A 26,775-nucleotide genomic window follows, 5' to 3' on the forward strand; every position below is an offset into this window, starting at 1 on the left:
GCCCAGCCTGCTCCAGACAAAGCGAGGCGAGGGCTGCGGAGCGGACTCCGATTATTTCCTCCCCTTTCCCCTCAGCGCCGCCGGTCACCGCCGCCACCCTCACCGCCCGCGACATGCCCGCCGGCCGGAAGCGCCCAGCTCCATCCCCGTTCGCCGGCTTCTCCCCCTTCGCCCGCTCCCTCCTCTTCTCCCCCGCCTCCGGCTTCTCCAGGCTGCCGCTCACCAACGCCGCCAAACCCCATCAAGGTAAGCTCCTAAACCCCTTCCCTGGAATCCCCTACGAACTAGCCTCTCACGCCTCGTTTGCTGTCCAGACACCGCCGGCATGCCGCCGCCGCCGCCCAAGCGCGCAAAGCAGGCCGAGCCCTCCAGCGACATGGAGGAGGAGGAGGAGGAGCGCCCCAGCAGCGACGCCGACGAGGAGCTCTCGGGAAGCGACGGCGACGGCGACAGCGACAGCTCTCCGGAGTGCTCGAGCAGCGACGACGACGACGCGTCCCAGGAGGTCCCTAACTCTTTCCTCCTCTTGTTGATTTACTGTTTCACCGGCAAAGTTTGGTGATTTGCTCCTCGTGTTGGCGGCGCTTGCAGATGGAGACGGTGCAGGCCGACTTCGCCTTCTTCGACCCCAAGCCCGCCGACTTCCACGGCGTCAGGCTGCTGCTCAAGACCTACCTCGACTCCAAGCCCTGGGACCTCACCGGCTTCGTCGACCTCGTCCTCGAACAGACCACCGTCGGCACCGTTGTCAAGATGGCCGAGGACGAGGATGAGGATGGGGAAGCAAATGGGGGCGACAAGAGCGACGACGATGGGGACCTCTTCGGTCTCATTACCGTGCTCAATTTGGGAAGATACGGGGTATGATGCACAATTGACTCAGGTCGTGTCATCTGATTAGTGGATGCTCTGGTGGATTTCAGACTGAACACCTTTGCTGCTGCTGCCTTGCAGGAGAACCGTTGCATCAAGGATCTTAAGGAGTATCTGCTTGCCGTTTGCGGTGACAAGGACACCAAGGAGAAGCTAAAGTCGCTGCTGGAAGACAAGGCATCCACTGTCGGCCTGCTCGTGTGCCGGCGCTTTGTGAATTTCCCGTACGAAATGGTGCCTAAGATGTACGATTCGCTGTTTGACGAGGTTTCCTGGGCGACAGAAGATGAGGTGGGTTGTCAGTTTGTCAAGCACATTCGGTTCTGTCCATCTTTCATGTGTTTAATTAACTTGCAACTGTGCCTGCATGTCTGAAGCCAACACAAGAACTCCAGGACTCCTTCCGATTCAAGCAGTACCTGTTGCTTGTCAGAATCTTGGAGGTAAGCTCAATATACATCACGTTTCCTTTTCCTTATGACCGCCGTCTGCTTTGCTTGAATGTACAAAGCGGCATGTTTTGTTAATCAGTAGAGTCGAATGTGTTGGTCTGGTTCAAGAATAACTCTGCCCTTGATATTGAAATAGAGGCTACTGTTTTGGCAATCTGTTTGTTCATACCAACAAACTTTTCTCTGTCACTTTGTTCAGAGAAAAACTCCTCCGAAGCAGAAAGCAAAGAACAACAAAGATGAGGATGAACCTGTTATCTACCCGAAATTGGAGGACGAAATTTTCCGTGAGGTATCAAAACATCCTGCTGAGGTATTAGCTGTTTTTGTATTTCTGTGACAGGTGTTGACACCTCTTTCTTTCTTTTTTTTCAGCTTAGTTCGTGGTCTTTTACTTTTCCAATTCGCGCTGAACAGTCAGCTCAGCAAGAGGTCAGTTCTGTTCAATCTTTCCATGCTTTATATTATGTTTCGACATGTACATACTTATTTATCATTTGCAAGTGTGCAAGGTTTTATTTGTGTGGTGGTGCATATGTTTGTTTGCTGATTCCTGTGTTCAGTTTTGGAAGAGATCGTGTTCCAAGGAAATACCATTAGTCCTAGACAAGCATGCTGAGTAGTAGGAACGGAATTTGTGTTGCTATTTTGTTCTGTTTAGAACTCTTGTTCATATTGTTCTTGAAACAAAACCGATGCCGATTACACCTATCTGCCTGCGGAAATTAAGAAAATGTTGCTAAATACAATCTTTTGTCGGCTGCCCATGCAGCTGAAGAACTACAAGGAGATGGGCCTGGTGATGTGCGTCAAAGCTGACGTGATCCCGAAGTTCCGCAAGAAGCTGGAGGCTTTGGTGTCAGAATAGGCGGGTCTATCTTTGCTCGTAGGAGAAGAAATCCCAGGTGGGATTTTGCTGCTGCCCATCGGCAAGACGCAATGGCATTGTGCATCTGTGGAGGCTGGTTCTGTAGGAAGGGGTGGTTTTTGAATTATTCCATCTTTTCATGTATTCAGTTTTTGCCACAAGATGGATGATATTCATGGAGGGTTTCTTTGGTTGCCTGAAAACATGCATGGGGTGACATTTCTGATTCAACTGAAATTTGCACTCCATGAAAATGCTAGTGCTTGGCACTTGTATTATACAGTACTATGTGTTACTGAATTTTGGCTTAATCTTCTCGCTGCTGCTAGGCCCAAGGCATGCAGGAGAGGCTGAAAGGTGACCCTGAAAGCTTTTTAGCGCCAACTGTATGCCTCTTTTCCCTTCTTCAAACCATGCAGGAGAGCTGCATGTTAATTCATTAAGCAAAATGAAACTGTAACGTTGGAGGCAAGCAATCCTCGATCCGATGGAAATATATTGTTGAAAACAAAATACAATTGCACTCGACATTTTTTTTTTTTTGCGGGAACACTTGTATTACTCAAATAATAATGTCCTTACAATCATCAAGGGAAATACAATTGCACTCGACATTAATTTCGGTTAGACCAAAACAAAATTCGGCCGCAAAACAAGAAATAAAAAACACTTCGGCCGCACTAGAGGAAAATTTTAGTGCCACTGAATAAAAAATTCCAACATTCAGGGACGACATAAATGTGAGACAAGTATTAAATGCTTGTTTATTCAGGAACTGAGTAGTAGTATTATGTTATGAAGCACACCATTCAAAAGCTTGTTTATTCCAAACTGACCATAGCTGTACACATATGTTGCACTAGGAGCAGGGTATTATTACATTTCGAAACACCACTCAGAAGCTAGTTTATTTAGTACTAATTCACTGACCATATCGATGAACCATAACTAACCAACCGTTCAACTCAGCCAATGATAACCCGCGTTCAAGTTTCGAATAATCCTCATTCTCTTGCACCGGTTCTGGACCATTCATAAGTCATAACACCTGTCCACTCCCCTGTCTGGAGGTTGAACATTGGCTGCGAAAATCATTGGCCAAGATAGATCAGTACTGTGTGTGTAACTTAGATGATGCAAAGCTGCCTACATAATGATGCAAAAGAGTTGTCCTACATTGTTGACAGTGATAGTCCTCTTATTGCCCAATTTATTCAGTGCTATTGCCTTTCGTGGGTGGGTGCTGCCCACGCCTTCCAAGACCAATGCAAGATTTAGGAAGAAAATGATTGCCCCTAACCACCCCCTCCCCTCCTCATCTCCCCCTTGACAATGCAGCATGCAACAATAGGTGCTTAGTCGTGTGGGAACGGGAACTAAACAGGGATTCTATGTTGTGACTAACCTTTTGCATCGACGGCGAGGCTCGTGATGGGTGGATCATGCGCGCGCGTCAGCTAGCGTTTGGGAAGAAGGAAATTTCGTTGACATAGTATTAAGCAGCACCCGAGGGGATCTCTGCCGTTGCTCTCGCCAACAACAATGCATGAGACTCATTTTCATACAAATTACTCAAGCAGAAAGGATAAGATACCATGTCAGCGACATCACAAATTATCTTACAATGCGATCATGAATCATCCAGAAATAAGAATACTCAAGTTATAGGTGACAGATCATAGACATATATTTTCAGAGTCACACATAATATATAGTGCTGGAATAGAACTGATATACATTTGTCTTGCTTCTCCATCAAACAAGATACCATTCATCTTTCACTTCATTGGCTTGTATTCAGGACGAGTAGCTAAGTCAGGAAGAGTGAACGCAACAATAGCAAGAACAATCGCAGCGGAACACAGCGCGGTCACCTTCTTAGCGGTAGTTATCCAGCGCCTGCAGGTACGTAGGTGGGATGAGACATATGGTAGATCGTGTGCCATGAAGGATCAACTAATGTAGCAGAGGAAAAACAGAGCAAATATCTATGTCTACACATGGTCGATATTGTACCATCAAGGGTCAGCTCCTGTAGCAGATGGAAAACAGAGCAAATATGGTTGATAGATAGATATTCTACCATTGAGGGTCATTTGGTCTCGGCTTGATTTGTGTGCAGAGAATCCGGAGCAAATGTCTATCTCCCTCGGAAGTCGTGGAAAATATGCCGACCTTCTTGGCCTGAGCGCGGGCGATGAGATCGTACAGCTCCTCCTTCTTCTGCTGGATTTGCGCTGCACGGTGTCCGTCCTCCAAGGCACCGGTGGATCTAGATTGCTGAAAACAACGAAGCCGCATTAAGAATTAATGCCCAAATAATCTTAGAAAATAAATGTCTGAGTGCAGCGAATATTAATCTAATCTTAAGAAAAAGGTAATTCAGGTTTGCTGGGTCCAGTTCATAGAAATTCAGCTAGGCAGTCGATCATCTTTTAATGGGAAAAAAAAGATGCCAAATTTACCAGCACAGCAAAATAGCAATCTAAATCCAGATGGAAATGAAAAAGATGCATGTTTTAAAGATAGCGGTTCATCCCTATGATGATCTATAACATACTACTAGAATAGCATGCCGAGTAGAACGGAGGGCCTGCGCCGATCGGAGCAAGAATCAAGGGAAACAGCGAGCCGGAGATGGAACGGAGGTCAAGATACCTGCTGCTGGGTGTGGACCAGCCGGCGAAGCCCCTGCCCCGCCGGACGCAGGATCCTCGTCGCCGCCGCGCGGAGGGAAGCCGTCATCGTCGCAGGCCTGCAAACAAGCAGGAGAGGAGAATTAGGCCGGGTTGGAACCTACCTTGCGGATCGGAACTACTTCTTTTTAGGCAAGGATCCATCGGAACTACTGAGTTGTACGTACGGGCTGTGGCCTTTTAATTTTTTTAGCGGGTTGTGGTCTTTTTCATGTTTTTCTTTTTCATTTACAGGGAAAAAAAAGTTTGTTCGGATGTGGCACAGAAACGCACTCTTTTTTTGTTTTTCTTCTCTTTTACATTTTTAGTCCACAACATTTTCATACAAAATACTTTTTGAAGTGCGCAAACACTTTACAGAATTCATTTTTAAAAAAATTGACCACGTTTTCATATGGGTAGTATTTCATTTTTTTTTACAATTTTATGTTTTATGTGGAAGGAGAGATTTGCAATACAATGAACGTTGTATTGATGGGGTGCTGGTGCACGTATATATAATACAGGGAAAGCCTCCACCTTAACTATACAAGACTAGGAGGTGGGCCACAACTCCAATACACGTGCAATACAAAATACATACTCAACATTTTAAAAATGCATGTTCACCACTAAACTTGCTACCGTAAGCGTTGTTAGCCGGCTGTAACTGCATGGCTCTCAACACGATTATAACAGGACTGACAGGGGTTGTGAGCTTGCACGTCCATCACTAACATGCAACTAGCCATGCACTTTTTTTTTCCTTTTTTCTTCTTTATTTATTTGTCTTAAATTTGTGAACTTTTTCCACTCTGTCATCTGTTCACCATAAATGACGTAAATTTTTTGATAGTTGATTGTTTTGTCGCGCGCGTCGATGTTCTACTTATTGGCCCATTCGTGGTGCATTTTTTGTTGGGCTGTTTTCGCGATGTGATCTTATGGTCCCGTTTCAGTTTGTTTATTCTTTTTTTTGCCTGTGTTGTACTTCATCCGTTCTTAAATATTTATCTTTTTATAGATTTTAAATGGACTACCACATACGGATGTATATAGACATAGTTTAGAGTGTAGATTCACTCATTTTACTTCGTATGTAGTCACTTGTTGAAATCTTTAGAAAGACAAATATTAAAAAACGGAGGGAGTTGGTCGTCGCCTCCTTGCTTTCATTACTCATTGTGTCTGTCCCATTCCCCTTTGCCTTGGAGAAGAGTTGACTCGAGCGGGAAGGATGGAGTTAACTAGTGGTTTCATATTTGTGCCCGTGATGAAGATGGCAGACAAGCATGATGCAATGAGTGACCTCAAATCAATATTTCCCACTTTGCCCTTTTTTCATCTTCAGATTTTGTGATTTCTAAATAGTGACTTTTTTTGGTCCTAGTTACAACTCCAGCTCCACACATAAAACCGGGTCATCGTTTTTGTTCCAGTTGCAAGTCCACCTCTTGATACGCAACTGGGCCCGATTCAATTTTTATCCCTCGAGACGCAACTGGGGGTTCGATCATTTTTGTCCTACTTGCAACTCTTTCCTTGACATGCAACTGCGAGGCCGTCTTTTTTGTTCTTATCCTAGTTGTGCAAATCTTTAACACAACTTTTTTTTGGGGGGGGGGGGGGGGGTAAACCATGTTTGTCCCAGTTGCAACTCCAACCCTGGCATGAAACTTGGCCCCATTTTCTCCCTAGTTGCATGTCCCCCCTCGATATGCGACCCGCGACGGGGTGAATCATTTGCCTCAGTTGCAAGTCCAACACCGACTTGCATCTCGGCCCAACCCAGTTTTTGTCGCAGTTGGAAGTCCGTCCTCAACACACAAATTTGGGGGGCAACACTTTTTTTTGGTCTCAGTTGCATATCCACCATCGACATGCAACTGGGCCTGACCCATTTTATGTCTCAGTTACAAGTCCACCCATGATATGCAATTGGGGTGGCCCCACCCACCTTGTCCCAGTTGCAAGCCCCCCCCCCCCCCCCCCCCCCCCCCAAACATGCAAATGGGTCCGTCTCACTTTCTGTCCTAATTGCAAGTCTAACCTTGATATTCAATTGGGCATCACCCCATTTTTTTTGTTCCAATTGCAAGCCATACCTTGACGCGCAACTAGCATACCCTTTTGTGCCAGTTGCAAGTTCACCTTAAACATGCAACAAGGCCCGTCTCCTTTTTTGTCTTTGCTTACTAAAAATGTTTGCTAATACATCAGTTTTGTAGTAATGCTTACTGATAGACTATAGAACCATACACTTTTGCTTTTGATGTCAACTTCACCAATGGAGGTGGCGTCATCCTCTAATAGTAGTATGCGCAGATACTGATCTATTGCAATCATAAGTTAAAATTTGGGCTACTAAAGAACTTTAACAGAAAATTATACTCCCTCCATTCCCTTATACAAGGCCACTATAAACAATACATTTTGCATCTATATAAGGCCACCAACAGTGATCGAGACAAAAATTAATGATGTTTCCTCATACTAGCAACTTGTTTAATACTTGCATGCATGTAATCATAATGACACTTAGCTACTTTCTTCTTATTCCTTTCTTACATGCATGCGGCGTATTAATGATCCCGGTTAATAAAAAAAAATTGGTTGCAAACCGGTCATTAATTTTATCTTGGTACATGTAATTTGAGTTTGTGACCATATATAAGGGAATGGAGGGAGTAGCTAGAATGATATCAAAGTCAACTCCTTGGTAGTAACTATGCCTATATTCTTTGTTCACATTTTCACGCAACGCTTCTGATTCCTTTCTAATGCTAAGTTTCATTACACAAGAAAATTCTGGGAATTTTTTTGAAAAAAGCAAATACTGTTGCTGTGATGACTTCTATGGATACAATTGCACAAGGATTGCTGAGCAGGGATGAAGAAGAGTTCGCGAGAGATAGAATGACTTCTACCCTTCTTTAACGCAACATATCTAATCCTAGACAAAGCATATCAGAAGGCGATGGGCAGTTAATCCCACCATCGTGTGGCTTCTTGGGATGTAGTTTGAGTAGCGTGAGTACCATCTACATGCCCACTTGATTTTTATATCAGGTTGAAGCAGAAATAAGTGCGTGCATGAAGGGTTTATCTCTAGCCATTCAACGTCCGGATCTCACAATTTGCATTGAGATGGATTCGATACTAGCGGTGAACATGTTGAATGATAGTGGAATTAACAGGTCAGTTTATGCGGCGCTGGTGCAGGAGATCATGCATTTGAAGTCTCTTCGTATGACTCGTATTACTCATATCAACCGTGGTCAAAACTGTGTAAGTGATTTCCTAGCTAAATTTGCTAGAACTGGTAGTAGAACCGTAGTTTGGTTGGGCTCTGGCCTCCAAGAAGTCATTGAGTTATGTAAGAAGGATTGTGCGGTTGATGCTTGAGTAATATAAGTTTTTACCTGCAAAAAAAAAAAAGAAAGACTCATCTCTACAGTTCGACCTAGGTGCGTGGATTGGGATAACAAAAAAAAAATGAATTTGGGAAGAGGCAGTAGCCAAGCAACACGTTCATACGTGGAGTTCATCAACAGGGAAGTGGAAGTAGTAGTAGGCAGTGGTGCCGCTACCAAGGATGAGTATCATGTAGCCCACGGCATGCTTGCGGAGGTCGGAATCAGAGGAGACGGCGACGAGGAGGTGGAGGTAGAAGTGTAGGGGAACGTAGTAATTTAAAAAAAATTCCTACGCACACACAGGATCATGGTGATGCATAGCAACGAGAGGGGAGAGTGTTGTTCACGTACCCTCGTAGACCGAAAGCGGAAGCGTTAGCACAACACGGTTGATGTAGTCGTACGTCTTCACAATCCGACCGATCCAAGTACCGAACGTACAGCACCTCCGAGTTCAGCACACGTTCAGCTCGATGACGTCCCGCGAACTCCGATCCAGCAGAGCTTCACGGGAGAGTTCTGTCAGCACGACGGCGTGGTGACGGTGATGATGATGCTACCGACGCAGGGCTTCGCCTAAGAACCGCTACGATATGATCGAGGTGGAATATGGTGGAGGGGGGCACCGCACAAGGCTAAGAGATCAAGAGATCAATTGTTGTGTCTAGAGGTGCCCCCCTGCCCCCGTATACAAAGGACCAGGGGGGAGGAGGCGGCCGGCCAGGGGAGGGCGCGCCAGGGAGGAGTCCTACTCCCACCCTCTTTTCCTAGTTGGAGTAGGAGGGGGAAAGGAAGGGAAGGAGAGAGGGGGAAGGGAAGGGGGCGCCGCCCCCCTCCTTGTCCAATTCGGACAAGAGGGGGAGGGGGCGCGCGGCCAGCCCTAGCCGCCCCTCCTCTTCTCCACTAAGGCCCATCTTGGCCCATTAAACTCCCCGGGGGGGTTCCGGCTCCGGTATATGTCCGAAACTCCTCGAGACCATTCCGGTGTCCGAACATAGTCGTCCAATATATCGATCTTTATGTCTTGACCATTTCGAGACTCCTCGTCATGTCCGTGATCACATCCGGGACTTCGATCAACCTTCAGTACATCAAAACACAAGCATAATACAATCGTCACCGAAGCTTTAAGCGTGCGGACCCTACGGGTTCGAGAACAATGTAGACATGACCGAGACACGTCTCCGGTCAATAACCAATAGCGGAACCTGAATGCTCATATTGGCTCCTACATATTCTACGAAGATCTTTATCGGTCAAACCGCATAACAACATACGTTGTTCCCTTTGTCATCGGTATGTTACTTGCCCTAGATTCGATCGTCGGTATGTCAATACCTAGTTCAATCTCGTTACCGGCAAGTCATTTACTCGTTCCGTAATACATCATCTCGCAACTAACTCATTAGTTACAATGCTTGCAAGGCTTATAGTGATGTGCATTACCGAGTGGGCCCAGAGATACCTCTCCGACAATCGGAGTGACAAATCCTAATCTCGAAATACGACAACCCAACAAGTACCTTCGGAGACACCTGTAGAGCACCTTTATAATCACCCAGTTACGTTGTGACGTTTGGTAGAACACAAAGTGTTCCTCCGGTAAACGGGAGTTGCATAATCTCATAGTCATAGGAACATGTATAAGTCATGAAGAAAGCAATAACAACATACTAAACGATCAAGTGCTAAGCTAACGGAATGGGTCAAGTCTAGTAAACGGATGGAATCATCTTTGATTAACGAGCTAGTCTAGTAGAGGCATACTAGTGACACTCTGTTTGTCTATGTATTCACACATGTATCATGTTTCCGGTTAATACAATTCTAGCATGAATAATAAACATTTATCATGATATAAGGAAATAAATAATAACTTTATTATTGTCTCTAGGGCATATTTTTGCACTAGAGTCAATAATCTAGATTACACAGTAATGATTCTAACACCCATGGAGCCTTGGTGCTGATCATGTTTTGCTCGTGGAAGAGGCTTAGTCAACGGGTCTGCAACATTCAGATCTGTATGTATCTTGCAAATCTCTATGTCTCCCACCTAGACTTGGTCCCGGATGAAATTGAAGCGTCTTTTGATGTGCTTGGTCCTCTTGTGAAATCTGGATTCCTTTGCCAAGGCAATTGCACCAGTATTGTCACAGAAGATTTTCATTGGACCCGATGCACTAGGTATGACACCTAGATCGGATATGAACTCCTTCATCCAGACTCCTTCATTTGCTGCTTCCGAAGCAGCTATGTACTCCGCTTCACACGTAGATCCCGCCACGACGCTTTGTTTAGAACTGCACCAACTGACAGCTCCACCGTTCAATATAAACACGTATCCGGTTTGCGATTTAGAATCGTCCGGATCAGTGTCAAAGCTTGCATCAACGTAACCATTTACGATGAGCTCTTTGTCACCTCCATAAACGAGAAACATGTCCTTAGTCCTTTTCAGGTATTTCAGGATGTTCTTGACCGCTGTCCAGTGATCCACTCCTGGATTACTTTGGTACCTCCCTGCTAAACTTATAGCAAGCACACATCAGGTCTGGTACACAACATTGCATACATGATAGAGCCTATGGCTGAAGCATATGGAACATCTTTCATTTTCTCTCTATCTTCTGCAGTGGTCGGGCATCGAGTCTTACTCAACTTCACACCTTGTAACACAGGCAAGAACCCTTTCTTTGCTTGATCCATTTTGAACTTCTTCGAAACTTTGTCAAGGTATGTGCTTTGTGAAAGTCCAATTAAGCGTCTTGATCTATCTCTATAGATCTTGATGCCCAATATGTAAGCAGCTTCACCGAGGTCCTTCATTGAAAAACTCTTATTCAAGTATCCTTTTATGCTATCCAGAAATTCTATATCATTTCCAATCAGCAATATGTCATCCACATATAAGATTAGAAATGCTACAGAGCTCCCACTCACTTTCTTGTAAATACAGGCTTCTCCAAAAGTCTGTATAAAACCATATGCTTTGATCACACTATCAAAGCGTTTATTCCAACTCCGAGAGGCTTGCACCAGTCCATAAATGGATCGCTGGAGCTTGTACACTTTGTTAGCTCCCTTTGGATCGATAAAACCTTCAGGTTGCATCATAAACAACTCTTCTTCTAGAAATCCATTCAGGAATGCAGTCTTTACATCCATTTGCCAAATTTCATAATCATAAAATGCGGCAATTGCTAACATGATTCGGACGGACTTAAGCATCGCTACGGGTGAGAAGGTCTCATCGTAGTCAATCCCTTGAACTTGTCGAAAACCTTTCGCAACAAGTCGAGCTTTATAGACAGTAACATTACCGTCAGCGTCTGTCTTCTTCTTGAAGATCCATTTATTATCAATTGCTTGCCGATCATCGGGTAAGTCAAGCAAAGTCCGCACTTTGTTCTCATACATGGATCCCATCTCATATTTCATGGCCTCAAGCCATTTTGAGGAATCTGGGCTCACCATCGCTTCTTCATAGTTCGTAGGTTCGTCATGGTCTAGTAACATGACCTCCCGAACAGGATTACCGTACCACTCTGGTGCGGATCTCACTCTGGTTGACCTACAAGGTTCGGTAGTAACTTGATCTGAAGCTTCATGATCATCATCATTAGCTTCCTCACTAATTGGTGTAGGTGTCACAGGAACCGGTTTATGTGATGAACTACTTTCCAATAAGGGAGCAGGTACACTTACCTCATCAAGTTCTACTTTCCTCCCACTTACTTCTTTCGAGAGAAACTCCTTCTCTAGAAAGGATCCATTTTTATCAACGAATGTTTTGCCTTCGGATCTGTGATAGAAGGTGTACCCAACAGTTTCCTTTGGGTATCCTATGAAGACACATTTCTCCAATTTGGGTTCGAGGTTATCAGGTTGAAGCTTTTTCACATAAGCATCGCAGCCTCAAACTTTAAGAAACGACAACTTTGGTTTCTTGCCAAACCACAGTTCATAAGGTGTCGTCTCAACGGGTTTTGATGGTGCCCTATTTAACGTGAATGCAGCTGTCTCTAGAGCATAACCCCAAAATGATAGCGGTAAATCAGTAAGAGACATCATAGATCACACCATATCTAGTAAAGTACGATTACGACGTTCGGACACACCATTACGCTGTGGTGCTCCGGGTGGCGTGAGTTGCGAAACTATTCCGCATTGTTTCAAATGTAGACCAAACTCGTAACTCAAATATTCTCCTCCACGATCAGATCGTAGAAACTTTATTTTCTTGTTACGATGATTTTCAACTTCACTCTGAAATTCTTTGAACTTTTCAAATGTTTCAGACTTATGTTTCATTAAGTAGATATACCCATATCTACTTAAATCATCTGTGAAGGTGAGAAAATAACGACACCCGCCACGAGCCTCAACATTCATTGGACCACATACATCAGTATGTATGATCTCCAACAAACCAGCTGCTCGCTCCATAGTTCCGGAGAACGGCGTTTTAGTCATCTTGCCCATGAGGCACAGTTCGCAAGTACCAAGTGATTCCAAAAGTCCATCAGTATGGAGTTTCTTCATGTGCTTTACACCAATATGACCCAAACGGCAGTGCCACAAATAAGTTGCACTATCATTATCAACTCTGCATCTTTTGGCTTCAACATTATGAATATGTGTATCACTACTTTCGAGATTCAACAAAAATTGACCACTCTTCAAGGGTGCATGACCATAAAAGATATTACTCATATAAATAGAAGAACCATTATTCTCAGATTTAAATGAATAACCGTCTCGCATCAAACAAGATCCAGATATAATGTTCATGCTCAATGCTGGCACTAAATAACAATTATTCAGGTCTAAAAGTAATCCCGAAGGTAGATGTAGAGGTAGCGTGCCGACGGCGATCACATCGACTTTGGAACCATTTCCCACGCGCATCGTCACCTCGTCCTTAGCCATTCTTCGCTTAATCCATAGTCCCTGTTTCGAGTTGCAAATATTAGCAACAGAACCAATATCAAATACCCGGGTGCTACCGCGAGCTCTGGTAAGGTACACATCGATAACATGTATATCACATATACCTTTGTTCACCTTGCCATCCTTCTTATCCGCCAAATACTTGGGGAAGTTCCGCTTCCACTGACCGGTTTGCTTGCAGTAGAAGCACTCAATCTCAGGCTTAGGTCCAGACTTGGGTTTCTTCTCTTGAGCAGCAACTTGTTTGCTGTTCTTCCTGAAGTTCCCATTCTTCTTCCCTTTACCCTTTTTGTTGAAACTAGTGGTCTTATTGACCATCAACACTTGATGCTCCTTCTTGATTTCTACCTCTCAACCTTTAGCATTGTGAAGAGCTCGGGAATTGTCTTATCCATCCCTTGCATGTTATAGTTCATCACGAAGCTCTTGTAGCTTGGTGGCAGTGATTGAAGAATTCTGTTAATGACACTATCATCCGGAAGATTCACTCCCAGTTGAATCAAGTGATTGTTATACCCAGACATTTTGAGTATATGTTTACTGACAGAACTATTCTCCTCCATCTTGCAGCTGTAGAACTTATTGGAGACTTCATATCTCTCAATCCGGGCATTTGCTTGAAATATTTAACTTCAACTCCTGGAACATCTCATATGCTCCATGACGTTCAAAAGGTCGTTGAAGCCCTGGTTCTAAGCCGTAAGGCATGGCACACTGAACTATCGAGTAGTCATCAGCTTTGCTCTGCCAGACGTTCTTAACGTCGTCAGTTGCATCTGCAGCAGGCCTGGCACCCAGCGGTGCTTCCAGGACGTAATTCTTCTGTGCAGCAATGAGGATAATCCTCAAGTTACGGACCCAGTCCGTGTAATTGCTACCATCATATTTCAACTTTGCTTTCTCAAAGAACGCATTAAAATTTAACGGAACAACAACACGGGCCATCAATCTACAAACAACATAGACAAGCAAAATACTATCAGGTACTAAGTTCATGATAAATTGAAGTTCAATTAATCATTTTATTTAAGAACTCCCACTTAGATAGATATCTCTCTGATCATCTAAGTGATCACGTGATCCAAATCAACTAAACCATGTCCGATCATCATGTGAGATGGAGTAGTTTTCAATGGTGAACATCACTATGTTGATCATATCTACTATATGATTCACGCTCGACCTTTCGGTCTCAGTGTTCCGAGGCCATATCTGCATATGCTAGGCTCGTCAAGTTTAACCCGAGTATTCTGCGTGTGCAAAACCGGCTTGCACCCGTTGTAGATGAAAGTAGAGCTTATCACACCCGATCATCACGTGGTGTCTCGGCACGACAAACTTTGGCAACGGTGCATACTCAGGGAGAACACTTTTATCTTGAAATTTAGTGAGAGATCATCTTATAATGCTACCGTCAATCAAAGTAGAATAAGATGCATAAAGGATAAACATCACATGCAATCAATATAAGTGATATGATATGGCCATGATCATCTTGTTCTTGTGATCTCCATCTCCGAAGCATCGTCATGATCACCATCGTCACCGGCGCGACACCTTGATCTCCATCGTAGCATCGTTGTCGTCTCGCCAACTATTGCTTCTACGACTATCGCTACCGCTTAGTGATAAAGTAAAGCATTACAGGGCGATTGCATTGCATACAATAAAGCGACAACCATATGGCTCCTGCAAGTTGCCGATAACTCGGTTACAAAACATGATCATCTCATACAATAAAATATAGCATCATGTCTTGACCATATCGCATCACAACATGCCCTGCAAAAACAAGTTAGACGTCCTCTACTTTGTTGTTGCAAGTTTTACGTGGCTGCTACGGGCTGAGCAAGAACCGTTCTTACCTACGCATCAAAACCACAACGATAGTTCGTCAAGTTGGTGCTGTTTTAACCTTCTCAAGGACCGGGCGTAGCCACACTCGGTTCAACTAAAGTTGGAGAAACTAACACCCGCCAGCCACCTGTGTGCAAAGCACGTCGGTAGAACCAGTCTCGCGTAAGCGTACACGTAATGTCGGTCCGGGCCGCTTCATCCAACAATACCGCCGAACCAAAGTATGACATGCTGGTAAGCAGTATGACTTGTATCACCCACGACTCACTTGTGTTCTACTCATGCATACAACATCTATGCATAAAACCTGGCTCGGATGCCACTGTCGGGGAACGTAGTAATTTCAAAAAAAATCCTACGCACACACAGGATCATGGTGATGCATAGCAACGAGAGGGAAGAGTGTTGTCCACGTACCCTCGTAGACCGAAAGAGGAAGTGTTAGCACAACGCGGTTGATGTAGTCGTACGTCTTCCCAATCCGACTGATCCAAGTACCGAACGTACGACACCTCCGAGTTCAGCACACGTTCAGCTCGATGACGTCCTGCGAACTCCGATCCAGCAGAGCTTCACGGGAGAGTTCTGTCAGCATGACAGCGTGGTGACGGTGATGATGATGCTACCGACGCAGGGCTTCACCTAAGAACCGCTACGATATGATCGAGGTGGAATATGGTGGAGGGGGGCACCGCACAAGGCTAAGAGATCAAGAGATCAATTGTTGTGTCTAGAGGTGCCCCCTGCCCCCGTACATAAAGGACCAGGGGGGAGGCGGCGGCCGGCCAGCGGAGGGCGCCAGGGAGGAGTCCTACTCCCACCGGGAGTAGGACTCCTTCTTTTCCTAGTTGGAGTAGGAGGGGGAAAGGAAGGGAAGGAGAGAGGGGGAAGGGAAGGGGGCGCCGCCCCTCTCCTTGTCCAATTCGGACAAGAGGGGGAGGGGGCGCGTGGCCAGCCCTAGCCGCCCCTCCTCTTCTCCACTAAGGCCCATCTTGGCCCATTAAACTCCCCGGGGGGTTCCGGTAACCCCTCGGTACTCCGGTATATGTTCGAAACTCCCCGAAACCATTCCGGTGTCCGAACATAGTCGTCCAATATATCGATCTTTACGTCTCGACCATTTCGAGACTCCTCGTCATGTCCGTGATCACATCCGGGACTTCGAAAAACCTTCGGTACATCAAAACACAAAAACTCATAATACAATCATCACCGAAACTTTAAGCGTGCGGACCTTACGGGTTCGAGAACAATGTAGACATGACCGAGACACGTCTCCGGTCAATAACCAATAGCGGAACCTGGATGCTCATATTGGCTCCTACATATTCTACGAAGATCTTTATCGGTCAAACCGCATAACAACATACGTTGTTCCCTTTGTCATCGGTATGTTACTTGCCCGAGATTCGACCGTCGGTATCTCAATACCTAGTTCAATCTCGTTACCGGCAAGTCTCTTTACTCGTTCCGTAATACATCATCTCGCAACTAACTCATTAGTTACAATGCTTGCAAGGCTTATAGTGATGTGCATTACCGAGTGGGCCCAGAGATACCTCTCCGACAATCAGAGTGACAAATCCTAATCTCGAAATACGACAACCCAACAAGTACCTTCGGAGACACCTGTAGAGCACCTTTATAATCACCCAGTTACGTTGTGACGTTTGGTAGCACACAAAGTGTTCCTCCGATAAACGGGAGTTGCATAATCTCATAGTCATAGGAACTTGTATAAGTCATGAAGAAAGCAATAGCAACATACTAAACGATCAACTGCTAAGCTAACGGAATGGGTCAGGTCAATCACATCATTCTTCTAATGATGTGATCCCGTTAATCAAATGACAACTCATGTCTATGGCCAGGAAACATAACCATCTTTGGTTAATGAGCTAGTCTAGTAGAGGCATACTAGTGACACTCTGTTTGTCAATGTATTCACACATGTATCATGTTTCCGGTTAATACAATTCTAGCATGAATAATAAACATTTATCATGATATAAGGAAATAAATAATAACTTTATTATTTCCTCTAGGGCATATGTCCTTCAAGAAGTTGGGTCGTGGTAGTGGTGGGCGATGGGGCTGGGAGGATGCATGAGAGGCGTTGGGGTGGACGCCAACTCTTGGCAATGGACACCGCTACAGAGCCGCCTCCATGGTTCGTACAGTACTTGGAGGAGGTAGTTGGAGGAGAGCTGTGACTGAACGTGATATATAGGGGGTTATCAACAAATGTGTCCGGAGTGGCATGCGTGTTTTGCAAAATCGCCACAGATTGTCTTATGGCGTTGCATGCATATCCGACGGTCATAAGTCGAGAATGCAGGCACACCATCATCAACAACTCATCTTTTTATAGCAGTAGAAACTAACGGACGTGCGTAAAAGCTAATGGGCATGTATAGGCTTCATAACACGCAGTTTAAACTTGGTTCAGAATATATATTTTTGTACCCAGTAATCAGGTAATTCCTATTTGACGCTTCAGACGCTAATTACTGTGTATTTTACAAACGGGCGCCTGAAGAGCCACCGTGTTGTGCGGGCCCATGTTGCTTTTCCCTCCTTTTGCTTCCCCCCCCCCCCACCACACAATGGGATCAAGTAAGTTACAACCTTTTCTTTCTTTTTCTTTTCCTTTTTTCTATTTCCATTTTTTCCTTTTACCTTTTTTGTTTTCTATTTTCTATTTATTGTTCTTACTGGTTCAATGAGTTGTCTGCAAATACGTGAAATTTTGACAAATTGACGGACTTTAAAAAAAAATCAGTGAACTCTTTTAAAAATCTATCAACTTTTTTTTAGTTTCAATGAACTTTTTTCAAAACTGATGATTTTTTAAAGAATTTAATTTTTTTTGAATCAATGCATATTTTTTTCAAATTTGATGACTTTTTTTAGTTTTGATGAACATTTTAAAAATCGATGCAATTTGTTCAAATTTGATGAATTATTTCAAATTGATGAACTCTTTTTGGAATTCGATGATTTTTTCTAAAAAAACCATGAACTTTCCTCATTTTCAGAGAACTTTTTTCAAATGGATGAACTTTTATTTTTCAAAATCTTTGAACATTTTTTTATTGAAGATTTTCTATCGTTTTTTCGTCCTTTTGGTTCTCTATATCAAATGCAATCGAGCGAACACAGGAGATAATATGCGATCGAATCTCGCTCTACATGGGCTGGCCACCAGTGATGGTGAGTGGGCGCTAGGGAGCTTTACTGGCGCCTGCAGCGCCCAATAGGAGCACCCCAGTAATCAGTACTAATTCTATTCGTTCTCAGGCGCACTTCAAAAATTCTATTCTACAAACCCAAAGGACCATACATCAATAAGATTCGTAAGAACCAACCAAAAATTAGCATCACATGAAGCAAACACTATCAGGTACCGTATATCCTTGACCTTTTATATCTGCATGCAATTGATACTGACGTTTTTGTATTTTCCTAATTAATATTCGAATGATTGTGTAAATATTAAACGTAGCCTAATAATTTTGTGTACTCTGTCAACATGAATTTTCTGAGATGACTTACCATAGGAATTCCATGGATCCACTGACTGCTTTTTATTGAGAAAGAGGAAGAACGTCAAAAGATTAATGCTATGATCTAGACCTGGAACCATTAGCAAAAAAAAAAAAAAAAATCTAGACCTGGAACGACACATGAGTATAATCCAAAAAGGACTTCCTCGCGGTCGCACGCTCCAGCTGACAGCCTTTGGTCGGGCAAACAGTTTTGAGCAGCGGGGCAACCACGTTGCAGCGTGATATTTTTTTTCTCGTTGCATGCAAGTTTTATACTCACTCAGTTCCAAGACAAGTCTTGTGGTTTTAGTTCTGAACTAAAACCATGACACATATTTTGAAATGGAGGAAGTATTTCTTAGTTGCAGCCAGCATCTCTGATGTACTATTAGTCTCTTTATGACATGAACACCCCACTATAACCATATAGGGAAAAAACATCGATAACAACACATGCATACCTCTGAAAAATGTCCCAGGGGAAAACAACAGATTTCTCATCGCGAGAGTGAGAGAAAGCGAGGGAGAGAGAGGCAGAGGGAGGAGAGAGGGAGAGAGAGACGCCTTAGGATTAAGCATATTCAAACACGTTTTGTTTTGTGTGAACACTGAGGCCATCACCGGCGAGGGTGAGAAGAAGGATAAGCGGCAACACAAATATGATGCCTCACTAGAATAATGGAGATGGACCTACTGTGATCTTGAGTGATGATTGTTGGGTTAAGAGCGTGCGTTATGTTTTTTCTCCCGTTGCAACGCATGGGCTCTTTTGCTAGTTGATACTAACCGAACAAGGGTACTACTATGGTGTATATAATTACTTAACGACTTATCTTATTTTTCTCTTAATTTGACGACCCAAACAAATCATGTGGCGATTGGTCCTCCTCCACCCGATCTCAGCCCCTTCTCTCCCATGTCCGACGCCCTATGTAACGCCGCCAGCAAGACCCTCTCCGCAGCCGATCTGGCAGGCGCATATCCACATGCATACGCGGGCACAGCTTAGCGCGATGGTGCGAGATCATAGACTAGACCGCGGAGGCATCTATACGTGGTTCGGGACGAGATGAGCACGGGGCATAGTATGTACACGCTCGACATCGATGACCTCGACAACGGCGACGAGCATGCGGTCACGGGCATGTATGCCGTGCCGGCGACCACACACCAAACAAGCCCGCCGTGTCATTTCCCCGAGCCGGTTCTGCGCCTGGATTACCAAGCGCTCGGTACAAGTCCCCAATTCGAAACCCTCGCTAGCACGACACGATCGTCGCCACGTGAGTTCGATGGGTACAACTGTGACTAGGATAAGATGATATTAAAGATGAGAGGGCAGGTCAAGGAGTGGGCTTGGAAGAGTAGCCCGTCGCCGCTTCCTTGGCCTCTAAGTGGCGGCGTCCATGACCACCCTAGCTGCATCCAGTCTTATGCGGTGCATCGGACGCACCATCTTTGCTTCACACTGCTCCGGCTCGTCATCCAGTGGCAAGTGCCACCCCTTCACCTTTTCCCTTTGATGCCGAGGGCGGCGAGTCAGAACACCATGGCATGTGGCACATGCCATTTAATGGCCTGGCATACTACGACAACGACCTACATGAGCAAGGGAAACTGTCTGCTCCTATGACATTCCAGACCTCTTCTGCGTGGTGTAGGCGCCAGCATGGAAGATGTTTAAGGAGAACCTCACGTTTCTGGAGATTCCGATACATCTTGGGTGCTGCACACTCGTCCGGGTGAGGACGGTTCTGCCTCGTCGAGGCAGTGTCGGCACCCGTCATCGATGGAGCGGAAGCTAGGTGTCCCACTCGCGACGGCCTCGAGTTTTTGCTCCATGTGACAATGTTCCGTGCTAAGTATGGCAAAAATGGCGAGCTAGTGGTCACGCCATGCCGACCCGGATGCTCTTACCTGTTGCCCAGTTATGCCGCTGGTGTGGAAGTTTCGTCTAGTTCATTCTAGACGTGATGATTTAGTCGACCATTTTGCACAGTGTGATTTTGACATTATAGTGTCGCCATATTTTTTTTAGTTTTGTTTTGTTTAAGTGAGAAAACTGTTACTCCGATGAAAGGTTCTGATTTTTTTGGTTTCGACGAGATTTTGGTTAGGCTACCACCAAAATGATCAAAATTTCAATAAAGCAATGCTTATTTGAAAAGTTGGCCAAATAATGTTTGTATGGATTTCACAAAAGCATGTATTGTGTGTTGGATCTGACCCAAGTTCACTTGTCACCTGCAGACCAACCTGTGGTGGGATGGTTAGGTGGACAGTGATATCCTCTGCCCACTAGGGTTCAAGTCCTGGTGCTCACATTTATTCTGGATTTGTTTTAGGATTTCCGGAAATGCACGTTCAGTGGGAGGAGACGTTCCCGTCGACTATGAGGCGCCTAAGATGACTTCGTAAAATCTAGCCAGTCTCTCGGAGGTGCTCATAAGGATAGGGTGTGCATGTGTGCGTTTATAGAGATGAGTGTATGCGTGTATATATGAGCGCTTGCATCTGTACTGTGTTCAAAACAAAATTCACGTGTCAACTTTTTTGTGTAAATGACATGCGCACACACAAGATTGGTAGATAAATACATGTGCACACACAAACCATTTTGTGTAAGAACATGGTTTTGGTTACCGGGCGCACTTGCCCCCCACGGCAAAGACTTACACAGCAAAAAATACAAGTACTTTCGATTTCTTGTTACCTCCTTTCCTTAGCTGCAAGTAATAGTAGGGATGTTACGGTAGACTAGTAGAACGCCCGTGCGTTGCAACGGGCTGTCTTGGCGACTTCTTTTTTACCTTTAAGCGCTCTCCTTTTCTTCCCTTCATTCTTCCCCCAAATAAAAATGCTTCTTGGAATGATACATGAATAATTTTTTTTACAATCATACTAAAATATCAAGAGATAAAAACATATTTATCAAAGAATATTTCTGCAACATATTGGACATGAAAGTTATGGTGCCTGACAAATTGGAAACAAACTTATGGTGACTTACCATCAAATCTCATTAGTATTTCAGAACACAGTTATCCTATCAAAAGTGACTTACTCATTCTGAAATTCCCCTGAGGTGGCCACCTTCATCGACAATTTTGTAACAAACCTACCCTTGTAATTTCTATTTCACGCTTTAGCCACAATTGCTATGTAATCCCACTCATCTGTAAATATCCGCCATTTTTGGGTTTCATATATAAACTGTAGGAGCCTCTCCTGCTATTCCCATTGCTCAAAACAAAAAATAGTTATCCTATCGACGTGTACATGCAAGATCTCTCTCCCCCTTCCTCCCTACCTCGATCTCTCCTCTCTCTCTCTCTCTCTCTCTTCATCCCCCTCACTCTTTCTCAATCTTTATAGTAAGCACCTCCGCCTTATACCCAAGGGCGATGTGCATGTCACCATCCCATTGCTCCTTTTGCTTCTTCCTCATCACGCATCACATAGTCCTCATGAGACAACAACAAAGCATTCACTCGTTAAGCCAATATGGAGTGCATTATCAAGTGTAGCTTTCCTATTGATAGAAACCAGAGGAAGATGATATACATGCCATTTATAGGATCCAAATGATACAGTAGTTATCATAAATTAGTTGTTTCGTTAATATTCTTTCATGAAACATACTCCCTCCGTCCGGAATTATTGTAGGAGAAATGGTTGTATCTAGACATATTATAATTCTAGATACATCCATTTTTGTCCATTTCTGCGACAAGTATTTCCAGATGGAGGGTACAAAATACTTTGCATCTTGGGAACTCACAGCTAATTAGCCCACGACACCTGTGGATCTCAGGCTTGATTCATCTGAAGACCGCATCCAAACTCACATTCTTGTTAAAAAATAGAATTGAGCTTCCATAGATTAGAAGCGGCTCTAGATGTTGGGATCACCATTGAGTTTTTCTTTCTATGTCGGCTGGATAGGGAGATGACCATCTGAGATTGAAGAGTTCTTGAGATCAATAAGCTGCCTGATTAAATCCACCTTAGCAGCTAACAGATGCACCCAAGAAACTTGAAATATATTTCTTTGCCACGGGGCAAGATAATGGACTCGGACTCACAGGAAAAGCTGGCATGCGTGCTGATTTCGAAGCCTCTGCACTGCAATTAGAAAGATGCATCATCTAACAAAAAGATAAGAAATCATTGTCCTATCAAGCAATGTCAAAATTAATTCTAAAATAAATATAACTGAGAAATGGATAAAATAAACACGGGTTGTTCTAATTATACTGCATTATGTATGACAATGCGAAATAAGCTATTTGATATATCACTGATTGATCGGATCGAAAGAGCCTCTCTCACTACCATATCAAATACTCCCTCCATCCCGAATTACTTGTCGCAGAAATGGACAGAAATGGATATATATAAAACTAAAAATACATCTAGATACATCCATTTAGTCGACACGTCATTCGGGACAGAGGGAGTGCAAACCAGCTTTCTAAGACATCTGATCCATAATTGATTCATTGCCATGATTCAAAACTATAAATACTGGACACACTGTTTCATCACAAAAACAAAGGAAGTCATAGCTCGTACATCAGAATGGGCACTACAAGCCTACGAAAAAAAAATCCATCCTAGGCTCTAAGACTTTTCACTGAACCTATTGCTCCCGTATCCTACGCAACTCCAAGGCCTAAACCGACTATAATACTCGGTACTAACTACAAACCAAAGGGTAGCGGGAAAATCTACATAATTGTAACCAGATAATTCGTTGCGCACATCCGATATAAATGAAAGTGATGTACTGTGACCTTATCTATGGATACTTGAACATAAAGGGTAAAAATGCAAGAGACTACTAATAGAGCTGCTGATGACACATCAAAGCCTGTTGATAGAACAGAATATTGCATTTTTTTAATCGAAAATGTGGCCTTGGTTGGATCCTCCGAGCAAGTTTCCATACTTGAGACTAATGAAATTTTACGTTGCTCAGACTGTCAATAATTACAGTCTAATAGCGAGAACACTAGTAAAATCTCCAGCAAAATGGTAGAAACACTTTTAAATACTTCTACTAATAAACAAATGTTAAAAGCAGGGGTGCCACAATGATGGTTTTAACTAAAGAATAAAGAGCAGTAACCTGAACTGGGGTAAGCCGACGCTAGAGACTTGTAATAGAGCTGCTGATGACACATCAAAGCCTGTTGACAGAATAGAATCTTGCATCTTCTTTATAAAAAAATGTGGCCTTGGTTGGATCCTCCGAGCAAGTTTCAACATTAAGACTAAGCAAGGAAAATTTACTAAGATCAGGCTGGCAACAATTACAGCCTAATATCGTGAACACCGCTAGAACCTCCATAAAAATGGTAGAAACACTTCAAAAAATACTGCTACTAACAAAAAGAACGTTAAAAAGGAGGAGTGCCACACTGATGGTATTAACTAAAGAGTAAAGAGCAGTAAGAACAGGACGTTTAGTACAGTTACCTTTAAATAGACCGAACAATGTAGAATATTTGGTCTTCAACCCATGCCCTTCATGCCCATTGATGCTGCAATATTACGATCGGGGACAAGTCAACATAAAGGGTGTAAGAAATATCCTCCCAAAAGTGAAGACAGAAACAGATGTGGTTACATAAGTACCATGCATTCCTATTTTACAGTTATCAGAACATCAGTGTTGATGTTTATCATCTTGTAAGGTGCCAAGGACATCAAATTTTATTCTTGACTACTTCTTTTCATCATTAGAAGCTGAGATAAAAAATACATTTCCTGACAACCAAAAAAAGAGTAGTGACAGCTTAGATCTGCTAGGGATATATACATGATCAATTTGGAATATTCGAACCAACATTCTATGAGGTGTCCAAGTTACAAACTCACACACCCAAACTTTGCAAGGCTGAGAGAGGGGTAACTACCAAGCATCACCCAATGTTGATCAAAGAACAGCAGTATATGCTATTCGCACAGTAGGTTTGCAACGAGCAGAAGATATGGTAAAGGGCATGGGTAGTGGAAGAGATGCCACATTAGGAGCCATTGCTAAAAGTGGTGTGGGATTAAGTTGTATACGCGATGCAACACCTACGCCACATAATGGATGTCAACCGCCTAAAAAAAGAGTTAACCCGCTTTCAACTTTCAGGATAAATAAACAATTAAATGATAAAACAATAATACTACTCTATTATGGTTCGAGAGGATGCAGCAGGATGCACGCAAACACTACAGTGGAAGTGTGTTGAATCAGATGTGGACTTGCAGTTTTGTTGCATTTTTATGTCTACATTTGATCCAATCTAGCATACACTAATAATAGCTCTAATATAGTCCCATCTTGTCACCAAGGATGACACTTTTACTGATATAAAATCTATAGCGTCAGAAGTTAACAAAAAAACAATTTCAAAGAACGAACACTAGTAGAAAAGAGGGCTTTGGTTGAGGCCGGGTCAGCCCATTAGTCCCGGTTCAGTCCAGAACCGGGACCAATGGGGGCACTGGTCCCGGTTCGTGAGGCCAGGGGCCTGCCGGGCCTCGTGGGGGCATTGGTCCCGGTTTGTCTGGCCCCTTTGGTCCCGGTTGGTGGGACGAACCGGGACCAATGGGCCTCGCTCCTGGCCCACCACCATTGGTCCCGGTTGGTGGCTTGAACCGGGACCACAGGCTGCCCTTTAGTCCCGGTTCATGCCACGAACCGGGAGCAATGAGGTGCCTATATATACCCCTCGCCCGCGAGCAGAGCACTCCAGTGCTCTGTTTTTCTCTGGCCGGCGAGGGGAGGGCTTTGTGGTGCTCTAGCTCACCTCCTATGCACATGAGGTGTTCGATGAAATGCCCGAGCCACACTAGTAAAGCTTTCTCCTCTCGAAGCTCGACCTCAAAGCTCCATTTTCCTCGAGATTTGTCTAGGTTTAGCGGCCCGTCACGTCCCATTCCCGTCTTCACCGCCGTCGATCGCCCGCGCCGATCTCGTCGCCGGCACCACCGTGGTGAGCCTCTTGTTCTTATCTTCTTTCTGAAAGAAAAAAATTCTTACTTTAGATAGATACTTGTCTAATTTTCTTACTATTTTATTGCTTGTTATTATATAGTGCGATGGTTTTGGTATCCGCCCCCGTCGGCCCTCGTCCTGTCTATGATTCGGATGTGGTATATATTATCTTTATAACTATTGGTTCATTTATTGTTTATGAAAATTATGCCGACCAATGTGACATACATTTTATTTATCTAGGAGGTATGTGAACCGGAAATTCCAACCAACCCTATTGTCGAGAGGTTAAATTTAGTTGAAGAAGAAAACAATTTCTTGAAGGAAAAAAATTGAGGAGGAGAAGATGATATTGGAGTTGCATGTTGCGGATGTCGTCGATGATCACAAGATCAAGATGGATGCAATGCGCTTGAAGATTAGAAAGATTAGAAAATATGCCATTCATACCGAGGCTTGGTATCATTATGCCGTTGGATCAATTGTTACCTTGGTTACGATTATGATCGCATTTGTTTTCGCATTGAAATGTTTTACATAGTTTCAATGTATGGTTTAATTAATTAGATGCTCTGGAGAGCTATATGTTGTTACATGAGTACTATGTATGTACTTTGGTTTTAATGTGATGATGAACTTCTATTAATTTGGTCACTTAATTATCTATTCATGATGTTCTGTAATGGTTTTTGACACACTTAATTATATATAATGCACGCAGATGAACCGGCAATGGATGTACGGTGACAGACACACCTCCGAGTACATTAAGGGCGTGCATGATTTTCTCGAAGTGGCTGAGGCAAACAAGCAGAATGGTTTTATGTGTTGTCCATGCCCTAAATATAGGAATACGAAGTCTTACTCTGACCGGAAAATCCTTCACACCCACCTGCTTTACAAGGGTTTCATGCCACACTATAATGTTTGGACGAGGCACAGAGAAATAGGGGTTATGATGGAAGACGGCGAAGAAGAAGAGGACGATGACAACTATGTGCCCCCCTGAATACGGTGATGCTGCAACGGGGGAAGCTGCTGAAGATCAAGAGGAACCAGACGATGTGCCCAATGATGCTGCAACGGGGGAAGCTGCTGAAGATCAAGAGGAACCAGTGCCCGATGATGATGATCTC

The 26,775-nt window shown here is 43.9% G+C and overlaps 2 protein-coding genes and 1 long non-coding RNA gene across 3 annotated transcripts; 1 reads left to right on the forward strand and 2 right to left on the reverse strand.

Moving 5' to 3' along the window:
• On the forward strand, window positions 1-2,504 carry LOC109754881 (protein BCCIP homolog). Its single transcript, XM_020313771.4, has 8 exons — window positions 1-246; window positions 315-505; window positions 592-861; window positions 955-1,164; window positions 1,251-1,316; window positions 1,525-1,617; window positions 1,701-1,757; window positions 2,098-2,504. Exons 1-8 carry the CDS (start codon window positions 114-116, stop codon window positions 2,191-2,193), a joined length of 1,116 nt encoding a protein of 371 aa, XP_020169360.1. The 5' UTR covers window positions 1-113; the 3' UTR covers window positions 2,194-2,504.
• A 1,274-nt stretch (window positions 2,505-3,778) lies between these two features.
• Window positions 3,779-4,991, reverse strand: LOC109754868 (uncharacterized). Its single transcript, XM_020313759.3, has 3 exons — window positions 4,852-4,991; window positions 4,277-4,473; window positions 3,779-4,092 (listed from the first exon to the last, which is right to left on the reverse strand). The coding sequence occupies exons 1-3, from the start codon at window positions 4,936-4,938 to the stop codon at window positions 3,972-3,974; spliced, it is 405 nt and encodes a 134-aa protein (XP_020169348.1). The 5' UTR covers window positions 4,939-4,991; the 3' UTR covers window positions 3,779-3,971.
• Window positions 4,992-21,481: 16,490 nt separating this feature from the next.
• Window positions 21,482-24,601, reverse strand: LOC120964206 (uncharacterized). Its single transcript, XR_005755845.3, has 3 exons — window positions 24,283-24,601; window positions 24,124-24,188; window positions 21,482-22,767 (listed from the first exon to the last, which is right to left on the reverse strand). It is a non-coding gene; the product is annotated as an uncharacterized lncRNA (long non-coding RNA).
• Window positions 24,602-26,775: the final 2,174 nt, after the last annotated feature.

Source organism: Aegilops tauschii, chromosome 5, assembly GCF_002575655.3.
Source record: "Aegilops tauschii subsp. strangulata cultivar AL8/78 chromosome 5, Aet v6.0, whole genome shotgun sequence".
NCBI lineage: Eukaryota > Viridiplantae > Streptophyta > Magnoliopsida > Poales > Poaceae > Aegilops > Aegilops tauschii.

Bases quoted from the DNA above. Each gene is read 5' to 3' on its own strand.
- LOC109754868 (XM_020313759.3), bottom strand. From the start codon at position 4,938: ATGACGGCTTCCCTCCGCGCGGCGGCGACGAGGATCCTGCGTCCGGCG. The intron at 4,474-4,851 runs GTATCTTGACCT...CGTTGTTTTCAG, and splicing joins TGGTCCACACCCAGCAGCAG to CAATCTAGATCCACCGGTGC. The intron at 4,093-4,276 runs GTAGAATATCTA...ACGTACCTGCAG, and splicing joins AGACCAAATGACCCTCAATG to GCGCTGGATAACTACCGCTA.
- LOC109754881 (XM_020313771.4), top strand. From the start codon at position 114: ATGCCCGCCGGCCGGAAGCGCCCAGCTCCATCCCCGTTCGCCGGCTTC. The intron at 862-954 runs GTATGATGCACA...GCTGCCTTGCAG, and splicing joins TCAATTTGGGAAGATACGGG to GAGAACCGTTGCATCAAGGA. The intron at 1,165-1,250 runs GTGGGTTGTCAG...GCATGTCTGAAG, and splicing joins CCTGGGCGACAGAAGATGAG to CCAACACAAGAACTCCAGGA.